The sequence below is a fragment of the Sapajus apella genome, unplaced genomic scaffold (genome assembly GCF_009761245.1).
Source record: "Sapajus apella isolate SASKATOON/1434 unplaced genomic scaffold, GSC_monkey_1.0 scaffold36, whole genome shotgun sequence".
Lineage (NCBI taxonomy): Eukaryota > Metazoa > Chordata > Mammalia > Primates > Cebidae > Sapajus > Sapajus apella.
The window spans coordinates 29,154,437-29,178,805 of record NW_022436976.1 but is presented as its reverse complement, the minus strand read 5'-3'; the positions used below and the strand labels follow the sequence as shown (position 1 = coordinate 29,178,805).

The 24,369-nt window shown below is 37.9% G+C and overlaps 1 protein-coding gene across 5 annotated transcripts in view; it reads right to left on the bottom strand.

Annotated features, from left to right (window-relative positions):
* The window catches only part of FYB2 (FYN binding protein 2), a 116,137-nt gene that overhangs the window by 23,927 nt on the left and 67,841 nt on the right, over nucleotides 1–24,369 (bottom strand). For 3 of the 5 annotated variants that reach the window (XR_004274665.1, XR_004274666.1, XM_032296858.1), the window contains exons 7-15: nucleotides 18,609–18,640; nucleotides 16,625–16,721; nucleotides 14,784–14,943; nucleotides 7,901–8,087; nucleotides 7,776–7,816; nucleotides 5,934–5,997; nucleotides 4,481–4,579; nucleotides 2,077–2,105; nucleotides 219–279 (exon numbers count right to left, since the gene is read on the bottom strand). Coding sequence is in view for 3 of the 5 variants with exons in the window: in XM_032296858.1 (XP_032152749.1) it covers nucleotides 219–279; nucleotides 2,077–2,105; nucleotides 4,481–4,579; nucleotides 5,934–5,997; nucleotides 7,776–7,816; nucleotides 7,901–8,087; nucleotides 14,784–14,943; nucleotides 16,625–16,721; nucleotides 18,609–18,640 (770 nt within the window). In the remaining 2 variants the exon portion in view is untranslated. The remainder of the gene's footprint in view (nucleotides 1–218; nucleotides 280–2,076; nucleotides 2,106–4,480; nucleotides 4,580–5,933; nucleotides 5,998–7,775; nucleotides 7,817–7,900; nucleotides 8,088–14,783; nucleotides 14,944–16,624; nucleotides 16,722–18,608; nucleotides 18,641–24,369) is intronic. The other 2 variants (XM_032296859.1, XM_032296860.1) reach the window with 2 other exon arrangements.

Below are 24,369 nucleotides of genomic sequence, written 5' to 3'. Positions count from 1 at the left end.
AAAAAACAGAAACAGACTCAAAATCTCCAATGCCTTTTGAATCCCCTACCACTGTTGGATCATCTATGTTTCCAATTTTTCCCCTCTTAGTGAGAAGACTATCTCAAGTTGACTTATCTCCAACGATCTGAAAAGATGGTTCTGTGATCATAATTAAGAAAGCATCAGGAAATGGGTCAAATATCAGCAGGGATGACCAATAAAGTAAATTGACTTACTTTGACTCTTTTTCACTCAGGTCCACATCATCATAGTTAATAACTTCCTGAGACCTAAGTTCTAGGGTCAAGACAGGATCAAAATAGTCTATTATTAAGCATGGTTTATGTAATCACTGACTTTCCAAATTATACTCAATTACTTAATTATCTGGGTGCATCTTCAGGTCTGTTTTAGCAAAATCTGATCACAGAATATAGATAGGCTAGAAGAATACAGAAAAATATTCTCTATTTGGGAAGAAATTCAACTGAAAGATTAAAAAAAATAGTGTAATGTCTCAGTATCTCAAAACATATATTTATATTAATTTGATTTCACATAGAGTTCCAAAAAAATATGAGTTGCTCAAAGACTCATTTTTAGACTAGGTTCCCATCTTTCTTTTCTCTTTCTTTCTTCTCTCTCTCTCTTTCTCTCTTTCTTTCTGACAAAGTCTTACTCTTGTCCCCCAGGCTGGAATGCAATGGTGGGATCTTGTCGGTTCACTGCAACCTCTGCCTCTCGGGTTCAAGCGATTCTCCTGCCTCAGCCTCCTAAGTAGCCGGGATTACAGGCACCTGCCGCCATAGCTGCCTAATTTTTGCATTTTTAGTAGAGACGGTTTCACCATGTTGGCCAGGCTGGTCTTCAACTCCTGACCTCAGGTGATCCGCCCGCCTCGGCCTCTCAAAGTTCTGGGATCACAAGTGTGAGCCACCGTGCCTGGCTTAGGTTCCCATCTTTCTGGAATTGGACAAATACGCTATGCTGCTAGAAAGGTGAGAGGTCTTTTCTTAACTCCAGTGGAGGGAGGGGAACAGCTTAACAAAATAGTAATGTTGATTTTTCTTCCATGGTTTTAATTTCAAATCATTGGCAATTGCTCCTTTACAATAATCTTGCATAATGTTGCATCTGACTTAGTGCATAATAATAATTAGACATTTTCAGTTTAGGATATTCACATTCCTTGGCACTCTACATAGAATTACATGATTTTCAGGTGATTTACCACTGAACAAATTTGATACCTTCTGGTATCATTATTCACTTCCTTATTTTATTAAGTACCTTTAAATGTGGGTGGGTATAAAATGCATGTCTATCCTAGGTCAGCTTTTTTTCTTTTAAACACAGACAAAGGATATGTTGAGACATGGGATTTTAACAGGTGTATATAATCATCATTTTTTTTTAGTTTAGCAAACTCATATTTATGAAATATATATTTGAATTGTCAAGTTCGAGTGACATCCAGGTAGCCACAGGCTAGAGCCCCTAAACAAAAATTAACAAACAACAAAACACATGACCCTCTTTTACTGACAAATTCAATACCCTGAATGTGTTTTGACAGCCTACTAAGTATCAAGAACTGTGCTAATTTATGCACTATTGTTTTAATGGAAAAGCAAACAATATTCCAATGACCGATTCTCGATTCAATTAGTTTGCTGGTGGCAATGTGATCATATTCAACGTATAGTGTCTTAATTAGGATGAAGGATGTCAATTCCTTCAAAAGGCAGTATGATAGAATGCAAAATGCATGAGTTTCATAGAGAGACTGGAATACAAATTCTGGATTACTTAAATATGGATGTAGGTCCTATAGCTTCTCTGAAAAGGGATTATAATATTTATTTTTCTAGGATTTTAAGAGCAACACATCTGTCCCAGGGCATGAAATATAGTAAAATATTTTTTCTCCAAAGTATAAGAAAAATACTGCTGTGTGAAACATCTTCCTTGGTTTTGGTAGATCAATTTTTCATCAAATGTGGAAATGCAGGAAGGGTTACCATTTCTTTTTCCCTGCCTCTGAATATACAAAAGCTGAGTACTTTTGGTCAACAATAAGCAAATGGCACTTACCTAAATCAGGCAGCAAAATGGAAAATGCACTGTTGATTGACAAAAGACAAAAAAGAGTTAAGGGAAAAAAGCCATGTTCAGAAAGATGAGCTGACATATCTCAAGTAACATATTGATGACACTGGATTTCCCTTCTTGCCCTGGGATTCTCTTACTCCAAGGAAAATGGTTTCTCTGATATTAACAGATGTCACAAGGTGTGCACAGGATGTTATGGGAACACAAAACACAAAGGAAACATAGGTAATCCAGGTTTGGGAAGAGAAGTTCAGGGAAGGCATTCAAGAAGGGATAATATTTGATCAAATTTTGAGGGAAAACTAGAACTTTGAGAATAAAAGGCTGGAGGAGGACAGGTACATTTAAGACCAAGGGAATGCCATGTTCAAAGCATGGAGGAATGAGACACCAGGGCAGAGTCTAAGCTCTATAGGCTATGTGGATGGGGCGGTAGTGAGTTAATTTTAGTGAGAGACAGAACTAGAGAAGTAGAATGGGGATAGCCATGAAGTATTTACTTGCCTTGGTAAGGAACTGGATATTTGTTCTAAATGTTTTATGGAGCCAATGAATAGTTTTGAGAAAAAGGTAATCAGATTTGCATCTTAAAAACATTAGCATTCTCATCTGGATCAAATATTATGGGACTGCAGGTTATCATGCCAATAATTTTCTCTCAGAAAACATCTAATCTGCTAAGGCCAGGGTCTGCCTTTGTGCATAGGGTCTCGTTGCCCACAGGAAGTAAACTCTCTCTTCTTTCATAGTCAGGACTACAATTTATAAGCCTCATGTTCTGTTGGATCTCTTGGTAGATCTAGATCCAACCTACAATTGGACTTAAAATCACAAAACTCGGCCGAGCGCAGTGGCTCACGCCTGTAATCCCAGCACTTTGGGAGGCTGAGGTGGGCAGATCACCTGAGGTCAGGAGTTCAAGACCAGCGTGACTAACATGGAGAAGCTGTGTCTCCACTAAAAAAATACAAAAATTAGCCGGGCGTGGTGGTGCATGCCTGTAGTCCCAGCTACTTGGAAGGCTGAGGCAGGAGAATTGCTTGAACCTGGGAGGCAGAGGTTGCGGTGAGCCGAGATCATACCATTTTACTCCAGCCTGGGCAATAAGAGTGAAACTCAGTATCAAAAAAAAAAAAAAAAAAAAAAAAAAAATCACAAAACTCTGAACTTTGTATTCAAAAAGAACTTCAGGGTAGAACAACATAATTCCATCTCACTATAGGTAATGACCTTGGGCAAATTATTTTACCATCTTCTGCCCTCACAAAATACATCTCTGTATCTGTACATCTACACTGATGTTCCCTGCCTTACAATGGTCTGACGCGATTTGCTACTTTACAATGGTGTGAACGTAACATGCATTCAGCAGAAACCTACTCTGAGTACTCTTAAGACCATTCTGTTTCCACTTTCAGTACAATATTCAATAAATTACAGAGACAGTCAACACTTTATTACAGGCAGGCTTTGTGTTGGATGATTTTGCCCAACTGTAGGCTGATGTAAGTATTCTGGGCATGTTTAAGATGGGTTAGGTTAAGCTATGATGTTTGGTAGATGTATTAAATGCACTTTTAACTTAACATATTTTGGAATTGCAATGAGTTTCTTGGGACATATCTGCATCATAAATTGAGGAGCACCTGAATATCTACATCTATATCTTGTCTATTGCCCGCAAAGTGTCTCCAGAGTCCCCCTTCCATTATATGCAGGAAACAACTGGAACACTGTGGGTGTAAAAAGGAAGTGATATGCCCATGGTTGCACATGGAATAAATGGCAGAACTGGTACTAGAATCTAGAATCCAGCTCCTCTCTCACATCTCTTTCTAGTGCTAGTGAATTTGGAACCTCTCCCAAAACTGGCAGTCAGCCTAGGTTATCTCAGAGGGTCTAAGACTTTGTAATACACGAACTGTTCAGCTGAGCAGTTCATCTCCCCCTTCCACATATTGCTGCTCTCAAGGGAGATTAATTAAATATGGAACAGTAGACAGATAAAAACTACTGGGACTTGTAGGGCCCAAAAAGCATAAAAGGACATGATAAGCAACATAATGCTTAGTGGTAACAACAGGAATAGGATGGTAAGGATGCTGAGAAAAGTTTCCTTTCTGGACTTTGCTTAAGATTTTCCCTCTACCCTCATTTTCAAGCTTTTCTCCTTCACGTTTTCAAACGGGTATGCCACTTTCTCATTAATTCATTTCTGTGGGTGTAGCTCAAACAAAAATTCACAAGAAAGGGGCAAGTGATGGCCAGGCCCTTGGTTTTAGTTTCTGATATACCCTTCACTATTTCTGAGATCGGTTGGAGAACATCAGCCTGTGTTTCTACAGGTTAATCTCCCCACAGGAAGAGATTTACAGGGACTTCTTACCTTAAGTTTTCTTTTGACTTGGTTTTCTTTATTTTAAATCTATCCTTTTCTTTCTTAAAGAATTGCTGCAGTCTTTTCAGTGCTTCTTTTCCATCTAAACTAAGAGGAATCAGAGGATATAAATAACATGGCGTTTAAGAGAGTACTAGAGATAGAAGGCTGTTGTATTATAAAATCAAATGCTGCATGTTCTCACTTGTAAGTGGGAGCTAAACAATAGGTATGCATGGACATAAAGACGGAAATAACAGACACTGGGGACTCCAAAAAGGGGGAGTGTGGAAGGAAGAATGAAGGTTGGAAGGTTACCTATTGAGTACAATGTTCACTATTTGGGTAATGGGTTCACTAGAAGCCCAAACATCAGCATTAGGCAATATATCAATGTGTCAAACCTGCACATGTACCCCCGAGTCTATAAAATAAGAACCAGAGGCTTTGGTTTCATGTCCCAAACACATCCATCCCACTCAAGAAAGAGCAAGAAAATGCCTTATTGAATTCTATGCTTTTCTTCTTTGTTTCGATGTGATATGAAATTGCACACACCAGTCAACTATGAAGGGAGTAATTATATTTCAAGACAAACTACCCCAAGTAGTCTTGTAGTCTCTATTTTGCAGATTTTATGAAGCCGTCTTCCCTTGAAAGAAAAAGATAACTCAGGGAAATGTAGTTTACAAACTGTAAAACTGTAGAAAATCCTGGCTCTTGAAATTCTTATTGATTTTTAACGTACTGAATAATACAGCAATGGTGATACATTGATTACTCAGCTGATGATTACAATCCTGTCAAATATCCTTTTAGGGCTTTTAGGGGGATAGGGTGAGGGAATGATATACCCACATCATGCCAACCCACATGCCCAGTTCAGTCTCCTTTATCCACTTGAACCCTTAAACTCCTAGCTTTTGACCATTGCTCTTTTCCTTTTCACAACATGTCCTTAATAACTAAACTTGTCAAATAATACCCGTTTGAACAAATTTTATTCTTGATAACACTGAATCACTACATGTTATATGAAGCCCAAATCCCACAGTTAGCCTTCCTCACTTACAAAGAGAGAGGTAAGTCATAACCGTTGATTTGTTCCTGGAAAAGCTGCTACAGAATTCAAGCAAGTTTTATTAATATTTACTTCTCTTTTGTTATTTATTTGCTAACCCAATATCAAAATCCTTTACTCTGGGAAATGGGTATTTCTCAAAAGAGAGAACAATGTGATTTAATAGGTATAGTATATGTTGAACACAATTACACGTATTCTCTTGATCACAATGGAGTATTACAATAGGTTATCATTACTTTCAGTGTAAATCTTTCCTAAAAGATGATGATGGGAGTCAGGGGTGGCAATGGGTTGGAGGGGTTCCTTGCTTACAACTAGCTTTACTAGACTAACAGGAAGTATCATTAGCCTACAAAGGCAAGAAAGAGAGAAACTCACTCTATCTTTGGGTAGTTGTTCTTTGTTTTGTAGACATCTTCATACATTTCCTCTCTATTTTCTTCTGAAATTAAAAGAAAACCCTACTTATATTCATTATCATAGCAGTAGTTCAGATTCATATTTAACAAAGATTATTAGATACTTACTAGATGCTATGTACTTTGATCTTTCTTTTGTTAAGTAGTTTTTACTGAAACCCACTGTTTTTAAAAGCGTATAGTACAAATACTTAAACCTCTATAAAAGTATATATAAATAAAAATTAAGACTCATCTCCACCTAATTCCAAGTTTGAAATGATTTAGTCAAAGAAAGTTAGTTCTTCAATAGATTCCTTCCTCCCTCTCTCCCAACCTCCTTCCTACATTTAATACATAACAATCAGAATTTACTAAGCATCAGGCATTGCGCCGAATGCTGGGTAAACCATGCAAAACAAGATACATCTTGAACAATCTCTCCCTTCACAGCATGGCTTTGGCCTAGCCAAATGCATAAGCTACACAGATATACTTTAATTAAATCCTAAAACAGAGTCTAAAGGAAAGAACATTGAATTAAGGGTCAGGATTTTCAGATTCAAAACTCGATTTTAACACACAATGAACTTAGAGGAGTCACTTCTCTGTGTCTCAATTTTCTTTTTAAAGTGAGGGTATTGGGTTTAATGATGTTTAAGGTTGTTTTCCCCTCTAAACTTCTGGGATTCTAAGAAGATAAATCAGAGTAACCTTTGATTCTCTCTCCTCCATTGCTTTTTCTTTTTCTAAATCTATTTTTACATTTACAAATAATAATTGTATACTTATGATGTATAGCATGTTTTGATAATTGTATACATAGTGGAATGACTCAGTTAAGCTAGTTAACATATTCATTACCCCACATACTTTTGTGGTGAGAATTTTAAAATCTACTCTCAGCAAATTTCAAGTATATAATAATGTTATTAACTATAATCACTGTGTTGTACTACAAATCTCCTGAAGGTGCTTCTCCTAATTGAAATTTTGTGTCCTTTGACCAACACCTCCCCATTACTTTTTCATTCATTAATTCATTCATTCAACAGATTTTTTTGAATATCTAACATGCATCTTGCCTTATGGTAGGGGCTGGAGAAAATAGTATGCCCAAAGAAGGTAATAATCTAAGAGGGGAGACATTAATCAAAAAGTCATATAAGTATAAAATTACAGCTGTGACAAGTACTATGAAAAAGAAGTCCATGGTACTATTAGATTGTACTAAAGAGAATATTCCCTTGGGGAATAATGATGGAGCTGAGATTAGAAGATTAAGAGTCAGTGATGCAAAGGGACCCAGGGGAGGAAACAGCGTTTCAGAAAGGGAGGAGAGAAGCATATGAAAATACCCTGCTGTGGGAGCTTGGCAAATTATAGAAGCTAAAAGAAGGTCAGCATAAACTGGGTCTCATGGATGAAAATTGAGTATAGTGTGAGATGAGGCTCCAGAGGTCTGTAGGGTTAGGTTAGACAAGGACTCTAGATCATGTTAGAAGCCAATTTTAAAAGTATTGGAAAGCCAAGACAGTGTTTTAAGTAAAAGCATTCCCATAATCAGACTTACATTGCGAAAAGTTCGGGAAGGAAGGAAGTTCACTTTTACCATACAAATCTCTTACCAGCATCTTCACGTTTCTGATTCTAAATGCATTTATTAGCACGTACCTCGGTATCGCTTCTCTTAGCTTCCCATCACCCTTTTCAATTGGTATTATTAAAATATGAATAAGTAAAAGGCATCTTATCACTAATCAACCATAGAAGCATTCTGCAATTCCTACTGGGAGCATCAGAAATGTCTTCCTATACTTACCACTATTTGAGGCAAATGAGCTAGAGAAGTTCAACCTCGATCTATGGGAAAAAATAACAAAGATCATTTTTGTACTTTTAAAGTCTCATCACATTCATCTTGCTGAAAGACTGCAATGTACTTACACCTCTTTCCTGGGGTACTCGACATCATCATATATCTCCTCCGAGACGGAACTTGGCTTAGAGACCCCTAGGTCTAAAGCTTCTTTAGTTGACTCCAAAACCTCCAGATACCCACCTGAAAGGAAATAAGAAACCCCCCTGAAGAACATCTCATCAGCTGCCATCATAAGGTCATTCACACATATCACTGGCAATGGAGGCAAGCATAAGAAAAGGCAGATTAAATATGCTAAAGCTGGATTACAATGTTGCTATGTATGATCCTTGGGCAAGCCACTTAACTTTGCAGAGCCTCAGTTATGATTATCTGAAGTAGAGGATAATGATGCTAACATTGAATCATGTAGTTTTGGCAAGGATTAAATACATATTTACGAAGGGTGCTGGTTACCCAGTAAATAGTAACTCTGTTTTTTTATGGTTCTTTCTTTAATCACTGACCTCAAACTTTGAAGTCCACCAGGGTGTATCCCTGGGGCTTATCTCTCTACATCTAGATGATCTTATCCAGTCTTAAGGCATTTCTTAAAGCAAAATTTCTCAGACAAGTTGATTGAGCACATATCAATATACATTATCCATTCATTCATTCTGGAGTTAGCCAGAAGATCATCGTATACCAGGTTAACAAATGTATAGGGATTAATTTGTTAACCTGGCATACTGTCTTCTGGCTAACTCCAGTTATAGTAGGTAGCTAAATGCAGATGCTGGTTTACTTCACAGAGTTGTAAACTTGTCATAACCATAAAACTACCACCTCTTTATCTGTTGGCATAGGTTAATATTTAGGGTATGGGTAATTCATAGCCATATTCAGACATGAACTATTAATCAGACATAGAAAGTAATATACTTGAGAAATAAATAATAAGCAAATTAACTTGTGTCTATTTATTAAATGAACCAAGCAATAAGAGTTTATTCTCTGACAAGGAATCAGTTAGCATGTAGGCCTCAAACCATCTCAATGAATGTCAGCTCTCGAGGCATAAGGTCCTGCTTTTTCTCAAGGAGTTATCAGTAAATTTCTCCAACACAAAACAAAGATGCTGAACACACGGTTGCTTAATTCCTATTCTGCAGCATTTTTTTTTCCTTCCTCGATGCTTCCTTTTGGCTGAAGCAAATGCAAAAGTTTATGGCTTCATTTTAAAAACACTGACAACTCTCAAATTTACATCTCCAATTTAGATGTCTCTCATGAATTCCAGATACTTTATCAGCCTTCACACTATTTCCTTTTGGTTGTCTAAACATATTACATTCCAAACCAAACTCATAATTTCCCTCTGCAAGTTTGCTCTTCCTGAAATTTATTCAATTTCATAAAAGGGGCAATTCCATCCTTTCTGTTGCTCAGGCCCAAAACCTTGGAGACAACCTTGATTCATTTCTCTCTCATTTCTCACTTCCAATCCAAAGCCATCTGTCCACTATAGTTTCAAATTATATTCCAATTTCAAACACATCTCAACAACTCTACCACAGTATCTTCCTCCAAGCTACCACCATTTCTCACCTAAATTATTGCAATAACCTCCTAACTGGTTTCTCTGATTTATCTTACATTTTATTTTCAAGACAGAAGCCACATGATTTTTTAAAAATACAAATCAGATCATGCCTTTCCTGGACTTTCGAAAGCTTTCAGTGGTTTAAAAAATCTCATTTGTGGTCAGTGCTAAGGTTCTTGCAATGTTCTACAGGAGCCCCTTGTTATTTCTGTGACCCCATCGCCTACTATACTATTTCTAAGTCACCCTGTTCTAGTCACGCTGCCCTCCTTCCTGCTCCTCACACATATCTGGCAGACTTCTGCCTCAGGGATTTGCAATTTTTTTTCTCTTCCAAGGTCATTCTTATCCCAAATACACATACGGCTCTCTTCCTCAACTACTTAAGGTCTTTGAAGTCATCTGTGAGAACTTAAAAATGGCAGCTTCTGTCGCCTCCACTTGCTTCCTTAATTCTCTTTCTTTGCTTTATTTTTTCATAATATTTACTATTAATACCATTCCACATAGATCTTTTATTACTTATTGTCTGTCTCCTCTGATCAGAAAGTAACCTCCATGAGAATAGGAATTTTTGTCTGTTTACTGCTATACACCCACATTTCCTAGAACAGTACTGGGCATATAAAAAGCACTTAATATTTTTGAATTTCAAATGATTTGAATGTGTGTGTTTTCTAACTAGTGAATGTAGTGTATTACCTTTTAGTGTTTACTGATATTTTAAAATTTATATCTACTATCTTAGTACATATTTTAATTTTTTTCTTATCTTCATCTGACTAAAGTTTCTTCTCTTTCTGCCATTCTGTTTTCTTTTCTATTTGTTTCTTTCACTTGTTATGTTTTAATAGTTACCCACAAGAGTGACCACTATCCTGACTTCTAATCCCAGCAGTACCTATTTTTGAATGTTATAATGGAATAATTTCGTATGTGCTCTATGGTGTCACCTATTTTCATTCAATATTATGTTTGTGAGATTTATCCATATTGTTGCAAATCATTTTAATTGGCTTATTCCGACGACATTATTCTATTGTGTGATTAAGTTACCATTTATTTATCCATTCTACTTTTGATGGGCATTTGGACAGATTCCAGCTTGGGGCTGTTATAAAGTTTGGCTATGAACATTTTGTATGTGTGTTTTGGTGCATTAAAGTATGCACTTATATTGGGATATATATGTAAGTATGGAATTGATAGGTGAGAGGATATGCATATGTTCAACTTTAGTACTGCCAAACAGTTTACAAAATGAATGTCCCAGCTTACAGTCTCCACAGAGAATGAGAGTTTTAGTTGCTTCATATCCTAACACTTGATTTTTTTTAGTATTTTTTTTTTTAATGTAGCCAATTTGGTGAGCAGAAGTTGAACTTTAATAGCGTATTTACCTTTAGGACAGTCTCTTTGGGGAAGGGTCTGTTCAGCATTTTTCTAATTTCACTATATTTCTTTTTTAAAAAAATTGACTTCTACTTTATATTTTCTGAATACCAAGCATTTGTAGAAGATGTATATTCAAAATATGAGTCCTTTATCAAATATGTACATATTTGATATGTAAATGATATATGTAAATAATGCAAATATCTTCTCCTACCCAGTGACTTGCCTTCTCACTCTTTTAAAAAAATGTTTTAAAAATTTACTTTATGTTCTGAGACACATGTGCAGAATGAGCAGGTTTGTTGTGCCATAGTGGTTTGCTGCACATATCAACTCGTCTAGGTTTCAAGCACTGCATGTACTATGTGTTTGTCCTAATGCTGTCTGTCCCCTTGCCTCCTACCCCCAACAGGCCCCAGTATGTGATGTTCACTTCCCTGTGTCCATGTGTTTCTCATTGTTCAACACCCACTTATGAGTGAGAAAGTGTGGGGTTTGGTTTTCTGTTCTTGTGTTAGTTTGCTGAGAATGATGGCTTCCAGCTTCGTCTCTGTCCCTGCAAAGGACGTGAACTCACCCTTTTTTATGGCTGCATAGTATTCCATGGTGTATATGTGCCACATTTTGTTTATGCGGTCTATCATTGATGGGCTGGTTCCAAGTCTTTGCTATTGTAAATAGTGCTGCAATAAATATACATGTGCATGTGTCTTTATAGTAGACCGATTTATAATCTTTTGGGTATATACCAGTAATGGGATTGCTGAGTCAAATGGTATTTCTGATTCTAGATCCTTGAGGAATCACCACACTGTCTTCCATAATGGCTGAACTAATTTACACTCTGACCAACAGTGTGAAAGCATTCCTATTTCTCCACAGCCTCACCAGCATCTGTTTCCTGACTTTTTAATAATCGCCATTCTAACTGGCATGAGATGGTATCTCATTGTGGTTTTGATTTGCATTTCTGTAATGATCAGTGATGATGAGCTTTTTTTCATATGTTTTTTGGCCACATAAATATCTTCTTTTGAGAAGTGTCTATTCATATGCTTGGTCCACTTTTTGACGGTTTGTTTTTTTCTTGTAAATTTGTTTTAGTTCCTTGCAGATTCTGGATATTAGACCTTTGTCAGATGAATAGATTGTAAAAACTTCCTCCCATTCTGAAGGTTGCCTGTTCACTCTCATGATAGTTTCTTTTGCTGTGCAGAAGCTCTTTAGCTTAATTAGATCCCATTTGTCAATTTTGGTCTTTGTTGCCATTGCTTTTGGTGTTTTAGTCATGAAGTCTTTGCCCATGCCTATGTCCTGAATGGTATTGCCTAGGTTTTCTTCTAGGGTTTTCACTGTTTAAGGTTTTACATTTAAGTCTTTAATTCATCTTGAGTTAATTTTTGTATAAGGCGTAAGGAAGGAGTCTGGTTTCTGTTTTATGCATATGGCTAGCTAGTTTTCCCAGCACCATTTATTAAATAGGGAGTACTTTCCCCATTGCTTGTTTTTTTCAGGTTTGTCAAAGATCAGATGGTTGTAGATGTGTGATGTTGCCTTCTCACTCTTTTAATGGTATATTTTAATGAATATATCCTAGCTTCTCTAACTCTTTCAAGGCTAAAGAAAATTAATACTGTTACTCTCTTCCCAAACAATTATCAACCTTAGGACACTAATTACCTCCTCAATATAAGTACTAAGAATGCTGAATATTTTATAATATTTTAGTCCTTCTTCAATTTGAGATTATTTTGTTTAGTTAATGCTTTGGCTTTTTTTTCTTGCCTCCAAAACTTTCTATCTGTGATTATTTTCCTTCTGCCTGAAGCACATGCTTTAGAATTTCCTTCAGTGCATTTTATCTGGTCAATACAATATCCAAGTTTTTATTTGTCTGATAATATCTTACTTTTCTTTCATGTTTGAAAGACATTTTCATGAGAAATAAAATTTCAGGTAGACATTTAATCTCTTTAAGCAAAATTGTGTTCTCGTTATACACTCTTGAGAACTTAACAGTCAGAACTCAGTTGTGTTTTTTTTCTTTTTGTAGGTGATTGATTTTTTTCCCCTTGTTTTTAAGGTCTTTAAAGATATTCTCGTATTCTTTAATGTTCTTCATTTTGAATGGCTAGGTTTAGATTTCTTTTCTTTATATTTCTTGAGAACTTTAGGGTTCCTGGATTTGCAAATTTATCTCAACAATTTTGGAAAATTCTCAGGTAGTATCTGTTTTACCTATTATTTCTTCTTTCTCATTTTCCCAGTATCCTTTTATGACATTCTGATTTTATTGCTATTTTAAGACTTCTCACTTTATCTTCCATGACTTTTATCCTTTCTTACACTCTTTTTTGAAATCATTTTCCCCTGTAGAATGAATTTTAAATAGTTTCTTTAAATTTGTCTTTCAGTTCACCAATATTTTCTTCAGCTGTAAGTAATGTGATATAAAATACAATCATTGCATTTTATCAAATTATCAATTATTTTTTAAAATATTTTAAAAATATGGTTATTTCCTATTCATATTATCCTCTATTTTTAAAACATATTAAATATTTTATGTGTTGTACCTGATAATTCTAATATCTGCAATATTTTGTAGGTTTGTTATGCTATCTGTTCTGCTGGTTTTCCCTCATTGTGAGTTGTTTCCTTGTGTTTGGTTATTTTTGGCTATCAATTGTTAATATTTTAAAGAATAGTTTAAGTGTATTATTTGAAATTTAGGATAAAAGTAACTAGGGATTTGGATTTCAGCAAAAACCATCAAGGCAAAAGTTAGCTTTGGCATGCACCTCCCTGTTTTCCTGACTACTACAGGCCTGTGGGTGCTTTCTTTATAAGTCAGTACTGTGAGACTTTTATGAATGTTTTAAAAAATTTATTCTTCACTTTTAGTTAAGAGAGTCATTCATATTTTCTAGGCCACCATATTTTTAGACACTGAAGTTTGATTTATCCTTTCATTCTACAAAATTAATTTGGGTTTCTCCTGTGTGCCCAATACTGTGCCAGGTTACAGAGATACAGAAAAAAATACCAAATGGTCTGTGATTTCAAGGTACCCACAGTGTGCCATGGGGGAATAACACATAAATCATGAATTATAAAGTAAGGCATGCTATAATTTTTCAAAATATAAAATAAATGAAAAGGACTAATAGTTATTTAACATATGAACCAGAAACTTTATATGCATTGACAAACATCCCTAGGAACTTGCACATGAAAGTAAGTGCATTTCCCAAGATTACAGGGTAAGTATAGAAATGCTTTACTCCAGATCCTATTACTGTGGTCATTTCGGTGCTGTTGAAGTATCAACTGAAAGGGTAGCAAAACCAGGAGTGGAAAAAGTGATACCAAGTCACTGGGATATTGTCTGTGTCCCTGGATCCAACCATGACTAGAGTTTCTGCTAGGTGAACCTCCTTTTCTTTTTGTGTTTAACATAGTACAGTTTGATTACTGTTGCTTGCAATCAAGGATCCTGACTAACATGAAGGTAAAATGCAACCCGAATAAAGTCAACAAATGATACCATAGTATATCACCAGTACATGTCAATGATGTGAGCCTAGACAACGGAAGCTAGTATATATAAAAAGAAAAGAATAAACATTTGCTGAGTACCTGTCATATGACATACTGTCAGGTTTGGTCCTCATAAAAGCCCTGTGAGGTCCATCTTATGATGATCCCTTTTTATAAATGAAGAAACTGAGCTGCAGGTATATGAAGTCACTTACTACACAGCTTACTAACCAGTTAGATTTGAACTCAAGACTTCTGCTTTTAAATTCAGTGTTTTTTCCACTACTGCATAGCTCCCTCACTAGGGCAAGTTGCTTGGCACATAATAGATGTTCAATAAGTATTGGTAAAATAAATTAAAATTTTGGTCATGTTCAGCTTTAAAAAAAAACTGGTAATGATGAAGAGGATCAGGAAGAAATGCAACTTACAGTGGCCTTGGGAGTTCCTGGCCAACCTCGGGCCCTCAGGGAAGGGATTTGTCTGGATGACGTCAATCATGGCCTCCTGCTTTCCAGCCAACATGTTTCTTCTACCCATGTGGACATTGGTCATCTGGAGTTTTTCAGGTGTCCCTTCATAGGCATCTGCCTAAACATATGCAAAAGGAAGAGTACTGTAGGGTTCTGACTTACCTAATCAGTTCTTTGCTTAATCGTACAGTTTTCCATTCATTCCTCAGGGATAACAATTATTTATCATTTATTCAACATTAAAATAATATCTTACTAGACTGTAAGTTTCCTGAAGGTGCATACTATATTCTTCATTAACTCTGCAGTCCAATGAATGCCTGGCACAGAGGCAGCTTGCAGGAAACAGTCAGGATATAGGGTGTACTGACTATAGGGCAGGGTTTTTATATTCCATATAACTTAATCATCATGATACCCTATGAGAAAGGTATCATCGGTCCTCTCGATAAAGAGTTTGGAAAGTTTAAATAACTGGTCACTGGTTCCACTGTTAGTAATCTACTTAGGCAGGTCTTGACCCCAGAACCTTGTTCTAAGGGATGCTATGTATTCCTTTTCATTTCCTTCTTTTTGCCTACATTTTGTCTTCCCACTCACCATTTTTCTGTTCCCTGTCACTTCTTTCTTCGCTCCCTTTCTCTAGCATTTTTCAAGCACTTACTGAAGGCAAGACAGCATGCTAAGCTCTAAAAGTAGAGGCAGACTTTCTTAATACATTGGTCTTGAAGATAATGCATGCAAATGATTAATTAGGGTATAATGTGATAAGTGTTATTTACAGCAGTATTGCTCACTGTCATGGAAACAGAGACGATGAAGAAGTTGGTTCTCTTGGCTGGGAGATGGGTTAGAGAAGACCTTGAAAAGCAGATTTTATTAAACTGTATTTTCCAAATATCAGTAGGAGATTGATAGAGCGGATAAAGGAGTATCTGGCAGACACACCAGCACAAGATATAGCACAGGGGATTTGGGGAAGTGTTCATGTCCTTATAAGGGTAGCGAGGAGGCTGATGATAAGGGAAGAGTTGAAGAAAAAAGAAGGAAAGGCAGCCTGGAGATGAGGTGGAGAAAATAAACGAGAATGGAGCTGAGTTATGAAGAGTTTTGTATGCAAGGCAAAGAGTTTGGCCTTTGGGAGTCAGGCAGGGGAAAACCCGATCAGATTTACATTTCAAAATGCTCTGAATAGACTGACAGGAAGAGATCCTGAAGAGAGAAAAAATTAGAGTATTTTTGGCAATCTAAGTATTTTATAATTGTCCAGTGAAAATGAGAGAAGGGTATTGTCCTTCTGACTACAACAGAGTAGACATGAGGATGGACTACGATAATACATTTGAAAATACTTGGGAAAAGGCAATGTAATTAATAGATACAAGGAGCGAATTATCCTGAGTTTTGGGTGGGATCTTGGGCAAACTGTCAGAAGAATAAGAGGACAGGCATTCTTTTAAGTCATATTACCAAGAATTAAATGTATAAATGGGGGAAGCGACAAGAAAGTAATGAAGTCAATATTTTGTACAAATACAGTGACCATCATCCTTCAGTGTAGTCCTGTAATGAAGGCAGTCCCCTCATTCGCCTAATGTATGCTAAATAACATTGAGCAATTTCCGAAACCCAAACTCACTCCATAAAAGAAGGAAGTGACACTTTGTTAGTAGTTTAACCCCGTATCTGGCTTATGCCACATAGCCAGCATTGAAAAAGAGCAGAGCTTATGATTTTTCATGCTAATATCCTTAGTCATGTATCTCTCCTGCCCTCTCATATGCTCCTGATCAAAGTACCTTGAAAGCATGGTTTGAATGTGGTTCCTTTTCTGTGTTTTTAGGGTCCAATTCACATGGCTCTTTTTCCTTCATTTTTTTATCTTCATGTTTAGCACTGAAATGTGAAGAGATACCAGGGGAAAAAAATAAAGCTTAGAGTGTTTAAATCATAGTGTACTGCTCAATCCCAAATAAAATGAATGGAAAAATAGATTTAAACAAATATGAGTCATTTTTCTTAGATGAAGGGACTAGGATCAAATTGATTATATACATAGCTTCCCTGAGTTTCTGTCTGTTCCAGTTACTGCAGACTGTCAATTACTACTTAAAATCTTGTAACTCCCCACTGCTTATAGGATAAAACTTAGGTTTCATTGTGATCTGGCCCCTGCCTTTCTTTCCAAATTCATCTCCTGCTGATTTTTAACTCCACTTTTGCTTGAGTCTAGACTCTCATAATTCCTCAAACTCACCACTCTATTTGGGCAACTCTTTCTTTTTGTTATTATTATTTTTAGATGTGCCTTCCACATCTTGTGTTGCTGGCAAATGCAATGCCCTTCATGATGTGTCTAAATCATCTTACCTCTGAGAATGCATCCCTGATTCTCTCAAGCAGTCATACCTTCTCTACTCTCCTAACAGTTCTTCTACGATGTCTTACAATACATCTGTCTATGACTATCTCCAATTTCTCCACATTGCCTTGTCAACTACTAAAAATCACTGCTGTGTAATCCATGGTAGGAATAGTTGGTTTTCGTGCCTCACTCCTGTGTTGTGAAACTTCCATAGCAGTGATCGTATTTTGTTGTGATTTCCTATTTATTTGGTCATTTTACCCTCCAGGTACCCCTCGCCCCCAACTACTCTAGCTTCCCCTCGCATCTTGGATCGAGGGTAGAAAATATGTCCTATTTATTTTTATACCTCAGACTCTAGCAGTGTCTGAAGAGTAAAAGCTCAAAAACTGTTGAACTAAATAATTAATCATGTGACCTATGCCTACCATGTGCCCAGCACTGTGCTAGTGCTACAAGATATTTATGAGAGTCATAAATTTAGGGACAAGCAGGAACTCAGGGAGAGAGAGTAAAATAGCCCACCCAGCTAAAGCAGATTTTCTCCATGATTCAGCACTTATGTTTTTAGACTCAGCCAGGAAATTTTGATATTTGCTTCTCCAGAGCTTACCAACCATGCTTTTTCTAATGTATTAGAATAACTCCAGGGAGGAGGACTAGAAACAGACTCTGAAGAGGCAGGTAAGAGCACTGCTATGTGCCAGGACACTGCTCTGGACCCAGGAAGTGTGAGAGGTACCAGAAACACCAAGAAAAATAAAACATTGGCCCTACATACAAGGAGCTCCCAGATGAGAAGGGGTAAATTGGCATGTTAGCAAACTACATACAACGCCATTTATGCAAACATATGTGTACCTTACAGTGGCACCACAGGCAAGGGACTGGTTACTTCTGAGGGAGTAGAATGAAGGAAGGGTTCTTACATGAGTGGAGGTTGATGGATTAGTAAAAGCTTGCCAGATGTTAAACTGGGGTGAATGAATGACTTAAAAGAGCAAAGACAAAGAGACTTTAAAGAGTAGGGTGCATTTTGGGAATTGTCAGTCCTTGGGAATTCATGTTATTGTTATTTGCCTGTTTGATTATGTGACTCTCCTACTAATTTGAGCTCCTGAAAGCAGTAGCGAGGTCTCCATCACTACTAGAGACCGAGTGGTTAGCACATATCTGGCACACGTTGGGTACTCAGTAAATGTCTGCTGAGTGCAGCAGGGGCTAGAACGAAGTCAGAGGTGGAGACAAGGCAGGATCACGGATCACTTCCTCTGTACTAGGTACCTTGCTAGGTGCCAGGAAAACTGAACCAGGCTAGTTCAGTTTGGAAACATAACTGGCCCATAGAAGAAAACTAGTTCGGTCATCAGAAGGTCAGTGGTTGGACAGATGCTTTTCTTTTTGAAGATAAAACTCACCTAGGTTCTTGATAGGGGAAATTTTTGCAAGGCTGAAAGTAAAGAGGAAAATGGTTATTTTCATAAATTGACCTAAATTAGGCTCTGTTATTTGGTTACAGATCATTAGAGACTACACCAAAAGGTGAAGGGGATGAAGACTCAATATAGAGCAAAGGCAGACACTGACCACAGAAAGTTCTGGGAACTGTTGCGGTGGGGCTGAAGATCAATCAGAAATGAAAACAAGCATTTCTGAAGTTATAAGTCATGCCCAAAGGAATGTATGTTGTGACTCAGAAAAAGTAATTGCTGTATGCACACCTTCCCAGGAATGCACCTGTAGCATAAAGAATTTCTAACTCCTATGAGAAAATATGAATTTGTGGTATTTAAGCAATATTTCAGTGGGCAAATTGGTATTCAAAAGTGCACAAGTAATGCTGGAATGTCTCCCTTATTCACTAATCATGTGCTCTGTGATCACTGCTCAAATCTTGCATGATCTATATTTGGCTCCATTAAAATTATGTCCCAATGATCACAATGTAGCCCCTCATTTATTCGGTGATCATATATCTGTTGCCATTCGTTATTTGAAATCTGTCTAAGAATCCTGAAGAGAACAGAAAATATCTAAGCTTTTGAAGTGCCATCATGAAATCCAGGCTGTTGCTCATTAGACTCTCCTTTGAGGGTAGCCCTGCAGACAATTTATTCAGGGACTACTGGTTCTCATTTTACACATAATTCTAGCAAATTAGATGCAGCACTGGTCAAATGACAAGTCAAAGAGACCTTGTTTTATATCTTTATTACATGATTTACAGGTTACCAAACCTCTCTGAGCCTTAATGTTGTCATCTGTAATATGGGAGCAGTGATACCAGCTCACAGGGTAACTACGAGGATTAAGTGCTACTCTATGAACAAGTGCTGTCACATCAGAGGGATTTGGTACGTGCTTGACCACATGAAAAACTCATTGCTAGACACAAAGATACTGACAGTAGAAAAAAAAAAAAGGAGAAAAGAATACAGAAAACTGACTTGTGATCTGCAAAGGCTCAAGAGCATCTCATAAGAAGAGCATCAAAGATGGCCGATTAGGAGCAGCTCAGGATTGCAGCTCCCAGTGAAAGCGCAGAGGGTGAGTGGATGCTGCATTTCCAGACAGATTTTTATTGCCCACAGACGAGAAGATTCCCAGGTGGCGGAGCCCCACGAATCGCCAGCATAGCTGGTTTGGCCAGCACGGCGGTTCTCTGTACAAAATACATGGGTCCGGGAGCCGTTTTAGCTGGCAATTGGATCTCTGGGAAGGCAGAGTCACCCTTTCATCTGATTAAAAAGGGGACGGAAACAGGGAGCCAGGCCAGGAGATTCCCAGGCAAAAAAGTGCCATGAATCTCAGTGCTGCTGTTTCAGCCGGAGCATTGGGTCACCACAAGGAAATCACACAGATCCCGGTGCCTTTTTGACAGGCGACTGGAACACCTGGGAGACAGAGTCAGCCGTTCAACTTAAAAAAAGGCTCTGAGGCAGGGATCCAGCTGATCAGGTTCAGCTGGACCCACCCCCACAAAAAAACAGCAATTGGAAACACTCTGGATTGAGAGTTTCACAGCAAGCACAGCTGAACCCAGGAAGGTCCAGCTCTGTGGGGGAGGGGCGTCGGCCATTACCACGGCACTCCACCACTACGTAGGTAGTCCGCCATTGTTGAGGCAGCCCACTGTTGCCGAGGCAACCCGCCATTACATAGAGAGTCAGCCATTACAGAGCTGGGCCACCATTCCCAAGGCAGTTCTAACTACACCTGTATAAACAAGACTGCAGGGAAGTTCACATGGCATCTGGGCAGAGCCCACAGCAGCTCAGCAAAGCCTCTGCAGGCAGACAGTGACTAGTCTGCTCCTCACTGGGCAGGGCAGCCCTGAAAAAAAAGGCAGCAGTACAATGGAAGCTCATAAATAAAGCTCTAACTCACCAGGACAGAACAACTGGGGAAAAAAAGGGTTTATGAATTCTGCTGCAGCAGACTTAAACGTACCCGCCCAGCAGCTCTGAATGAACAATGGAGCTCACAGCTCACTCAGCACTTTAGCTCCAATAAAGGACAGACTGTCTCCTCAAGCAGTTCCCTGACCCCCATATATACAAAGAGTCACCTCATAAAGGAGAGCTCAGACTGATATTTGGCAGGTATCCTTAAGGGACAAAGATAGCAGAAGAAGCAACTGGCAGCAACCCTTACTGTTCTGCAGCTGCTGCAGGTGATCCCCAGGCAAGCAGGGCCTGGAGTGGACATCAGCAGTCCTATAGCAGAGGGACCAGACTGTTAGAAGGAAAACTAAGAAACAGAAAGAAATAGCTTCATCATCAACAAACTGGACATCCACTCAGAGACCCAATCTGAAAGTCAACAACTACAAAGATGGCAGGTGGATAAATCCACAAAGGTGGGAAGAAACCAGTGTAAAAAGGATGAAAGCACCCAAAACCAGAATGTCTCTCCTTCTCCAAGGGATCACAACTCCTCATCAGCAAGGGAACAAGGCTGGATGGAGAATGAGTCTGATGAATTGACAGAATCAGGCTTCAGAAGGTAAGTAATAAGAAACTTCTCTGAGCTAAAAGAACATATTCTAACCCAATGCAAAGAAACTAAGAACTTTGAAAAAAGATTTGAAGAAATGCTAACGAGAATAGACAACTTAGAGAGGAATATAAGTGAATTGATGGAGCTGAAAAACACAACACGAGAACTTTGCGAAGCATACACAAGTTCCAACAGCCAAATTGACCAAGCAGAAGAAAAGATATCAGAGGTTGAAGATCAACTCAATGTAATAAAATGAGAAGGCAAGATTAAAGAAAAAAGGGTAAAAAGGAATGAACATCGTCTCCAAGAAATATGGGACTATGCGCAAAGACCTAATCTACTTTTTATAGGTGTACCTGAATGTGACGGAGAGAATGAATCCAAGCTGGAAAACACTCTTCAGGATATTATCCAGGAGAACTTCACCAACCTAGCAAGGCAGGCCAATATTCAAGTCCAGAAATTACAGAGAACTCCACAAAGATATTCCTCAAGAAGAGCAACCCCAAGGCACATAATCATCAGATTCACCAGGTTTGAAATGAAGGAGAAAATGCTAAAGGCAGCCAGAGAGAAAGGTTGGGTTACCCAAGAAGGGAAGCCCATCAGACTCACAGCCGATCTCTCAGCAGAAACCCTACAAGCCAGAAGAGAGTGGGGGCCAATATTCAACATCCTTAAAGAAAAGAACTTTCAAACCAGAATTTAATATCCAGCCAAACTAAGCTTCATAAGTGAAGGAAAAATAAAATCCTTTACGACCAAGCAAGTACTCAGAGATTTCATCACCACCAGGCCTACTTTACAAGAGCTCCTGAGAGGCACTAAATATAGAAAGGAAAAACCACTCCAATAACATACCCAATGGTAAAGAGCATCAACACAATGAAGAAACTGCATCAACTAACAGGCAAAACAGCCAGCCAGCATCAAAATGGCAGGATCAAATTCACACATAACATTATTAACCCTAAATGTAAATGGGCTAAATGCCCCAATCAAAAGACACAGACTGGCAAATGGGATAAAAAGCCAAAATCCATCAGTGTGCTGTATCCAGGAAACCCATCTCACATGCAAGGTTACACAAAGGCTCAAAATAAAGGGATGGAGGAAGATTCACCAAACAAATGGAGAGCAAAAAAAAGCAAGAGTTGCAATTCTCATCTCTGATATAATAGACTTTAAACCAACAAAGATCAAAAGAGACAAAGAAGGATATTACATAATGGTAAAAGGAGCTAACGATCCTAAATATATACGCACCCAATACAGGAGCACCCAGATACATAAGGCAAGTTCTTAATGACTTAAAAAGAGACTTAGACTTCCACACAATAATAGTGGGAGACTTTTACACCCCATTGTCAATATTAGATCAACAAGACAGAAAAGTAACAAGGATATCCAGGACTTGAACTCAGACCTGGACCAAGCAAACCTAATGGACATTTACAGAACTGTCCACCCGAAATCCACAGAATATACATTCTTCTCAGCACCACATCACACCTACTCTAAAACTGACCACATAATTAGAAGTAAATTACTCCTCAGCAAATGCAAAAGAACGGAAGTCATAACAAACAGTCTCTCAGACCACAGGTCAATCAAGTTAGAACTCAGAATTCAGAAACTAACTCAGAACTGCACAGCTTCATGGAAACTGAACAACTGGCTCTTGAATGTTGACTAGATAAACAATGAAATGAAGACAGAAATAAAGATATTCTTCGAAACCAACGAGAACAAATACACAACATACCAAAATCTCTGGGACACATTTAAAGCAGCCTCTAGAGGAAAATATATAGCAATAAATGTCCACAGGAGAAGCCAGGAGAGATCGAAAATTGACACCCCATCATCAAAATTGAAAGAGCTAGAGAAGCAAGATTAAAAAAACTCAAAATCTAGTAGAAGACAAGAAATAATTAAGATCAGAGGAGAACTGAAGGAGATAAAGACACAAAAAACCCTTCAAAAAATCAATAAATCCAGGAGCTGGTTTTACAAAAAGATCAACAAAATAGACCACCAGCCAGATTAATAAAAAAGAAAAGAGAGAATAATCAAATAGATGCAATAAAAAAGTGATAAATGGGATATCACCACGGATTCCACAGAAATTCAAACCATCTTCAGAGATTATTACAAACAACTCTATGCACATAAACTAGTAAACCTGGAAGAAATGGATATATTCCTGGACACTTGCATCCTCCCAAGCCTAAACCAGGAAGAAGTCAAAAACCTGAATAAACCAATAACAAGGTCTGAAGTTGAGGCAGCTGTTAAGAGCCTACCACCCAAGAAAAGCCCAGGTCCAGATGGGTTCACAGCCAAATTCTATCAGACATACAAAGAAGAGCTGGTACCATTCCTTCTGAAACTATTTGAAATAATCCAAAAAGAGGGAATCCTTCCCAAATCATTTTATGAGACCAACATCATCCTGATACCAAAACCCGGCAGAGACTCAGCAAGAAAAGAAAACTACAGGCCAATATCCATGAGAACATAGACGCAAAAATCTTCAGTAAAATACTGGCAAGCCGATTGCAACAGCACATCAAAAAGCGTATCCACCATGATCAAGTAGGATTCATCCTGGGGATGCAAGGCTGGTTCAACATACAGAAGTCTATAAACGTAATTCACCACATAAACAGAACCAAAGACGAAAACCACATGATTGTCTCAATTGATGCAGAGAAGGCCTTTGACAAAATTCAACAGTGCTTTATGCTAAAAACACTCAATAAACTAGGTATTGACAGAACGTATCTCAAAATAATAAAAGCTATTTACGACAAACCAACAGCCAATATCATACTGAATGGGCAAAAACTGGAAGCATTCCCTTTGAAATCTGGCACTAGACAAGGATGCCCTCTCTCACCACTCCTATTCAATATAGTATTGGAAGTTCCAGCCGGAGAAATCAGGCAAGAAAAAGAAATGAAGTGTATTCAAATAGGAAGGGAGGAAGTCAAATTGTCTCTATTTGCAGACAACATGATTGTATATTTAGAAGACTCCATCATCTCAGCCCAAAATCTCCTGATACTGATAAGCAGCTTCAGCAAAGTCTCAGAATACAAAATCAATATGCAAAAATCACAAGCATTCCTATACACCAATAGCAGACTTAAAGAGAGCCAAATCAAGAATGAA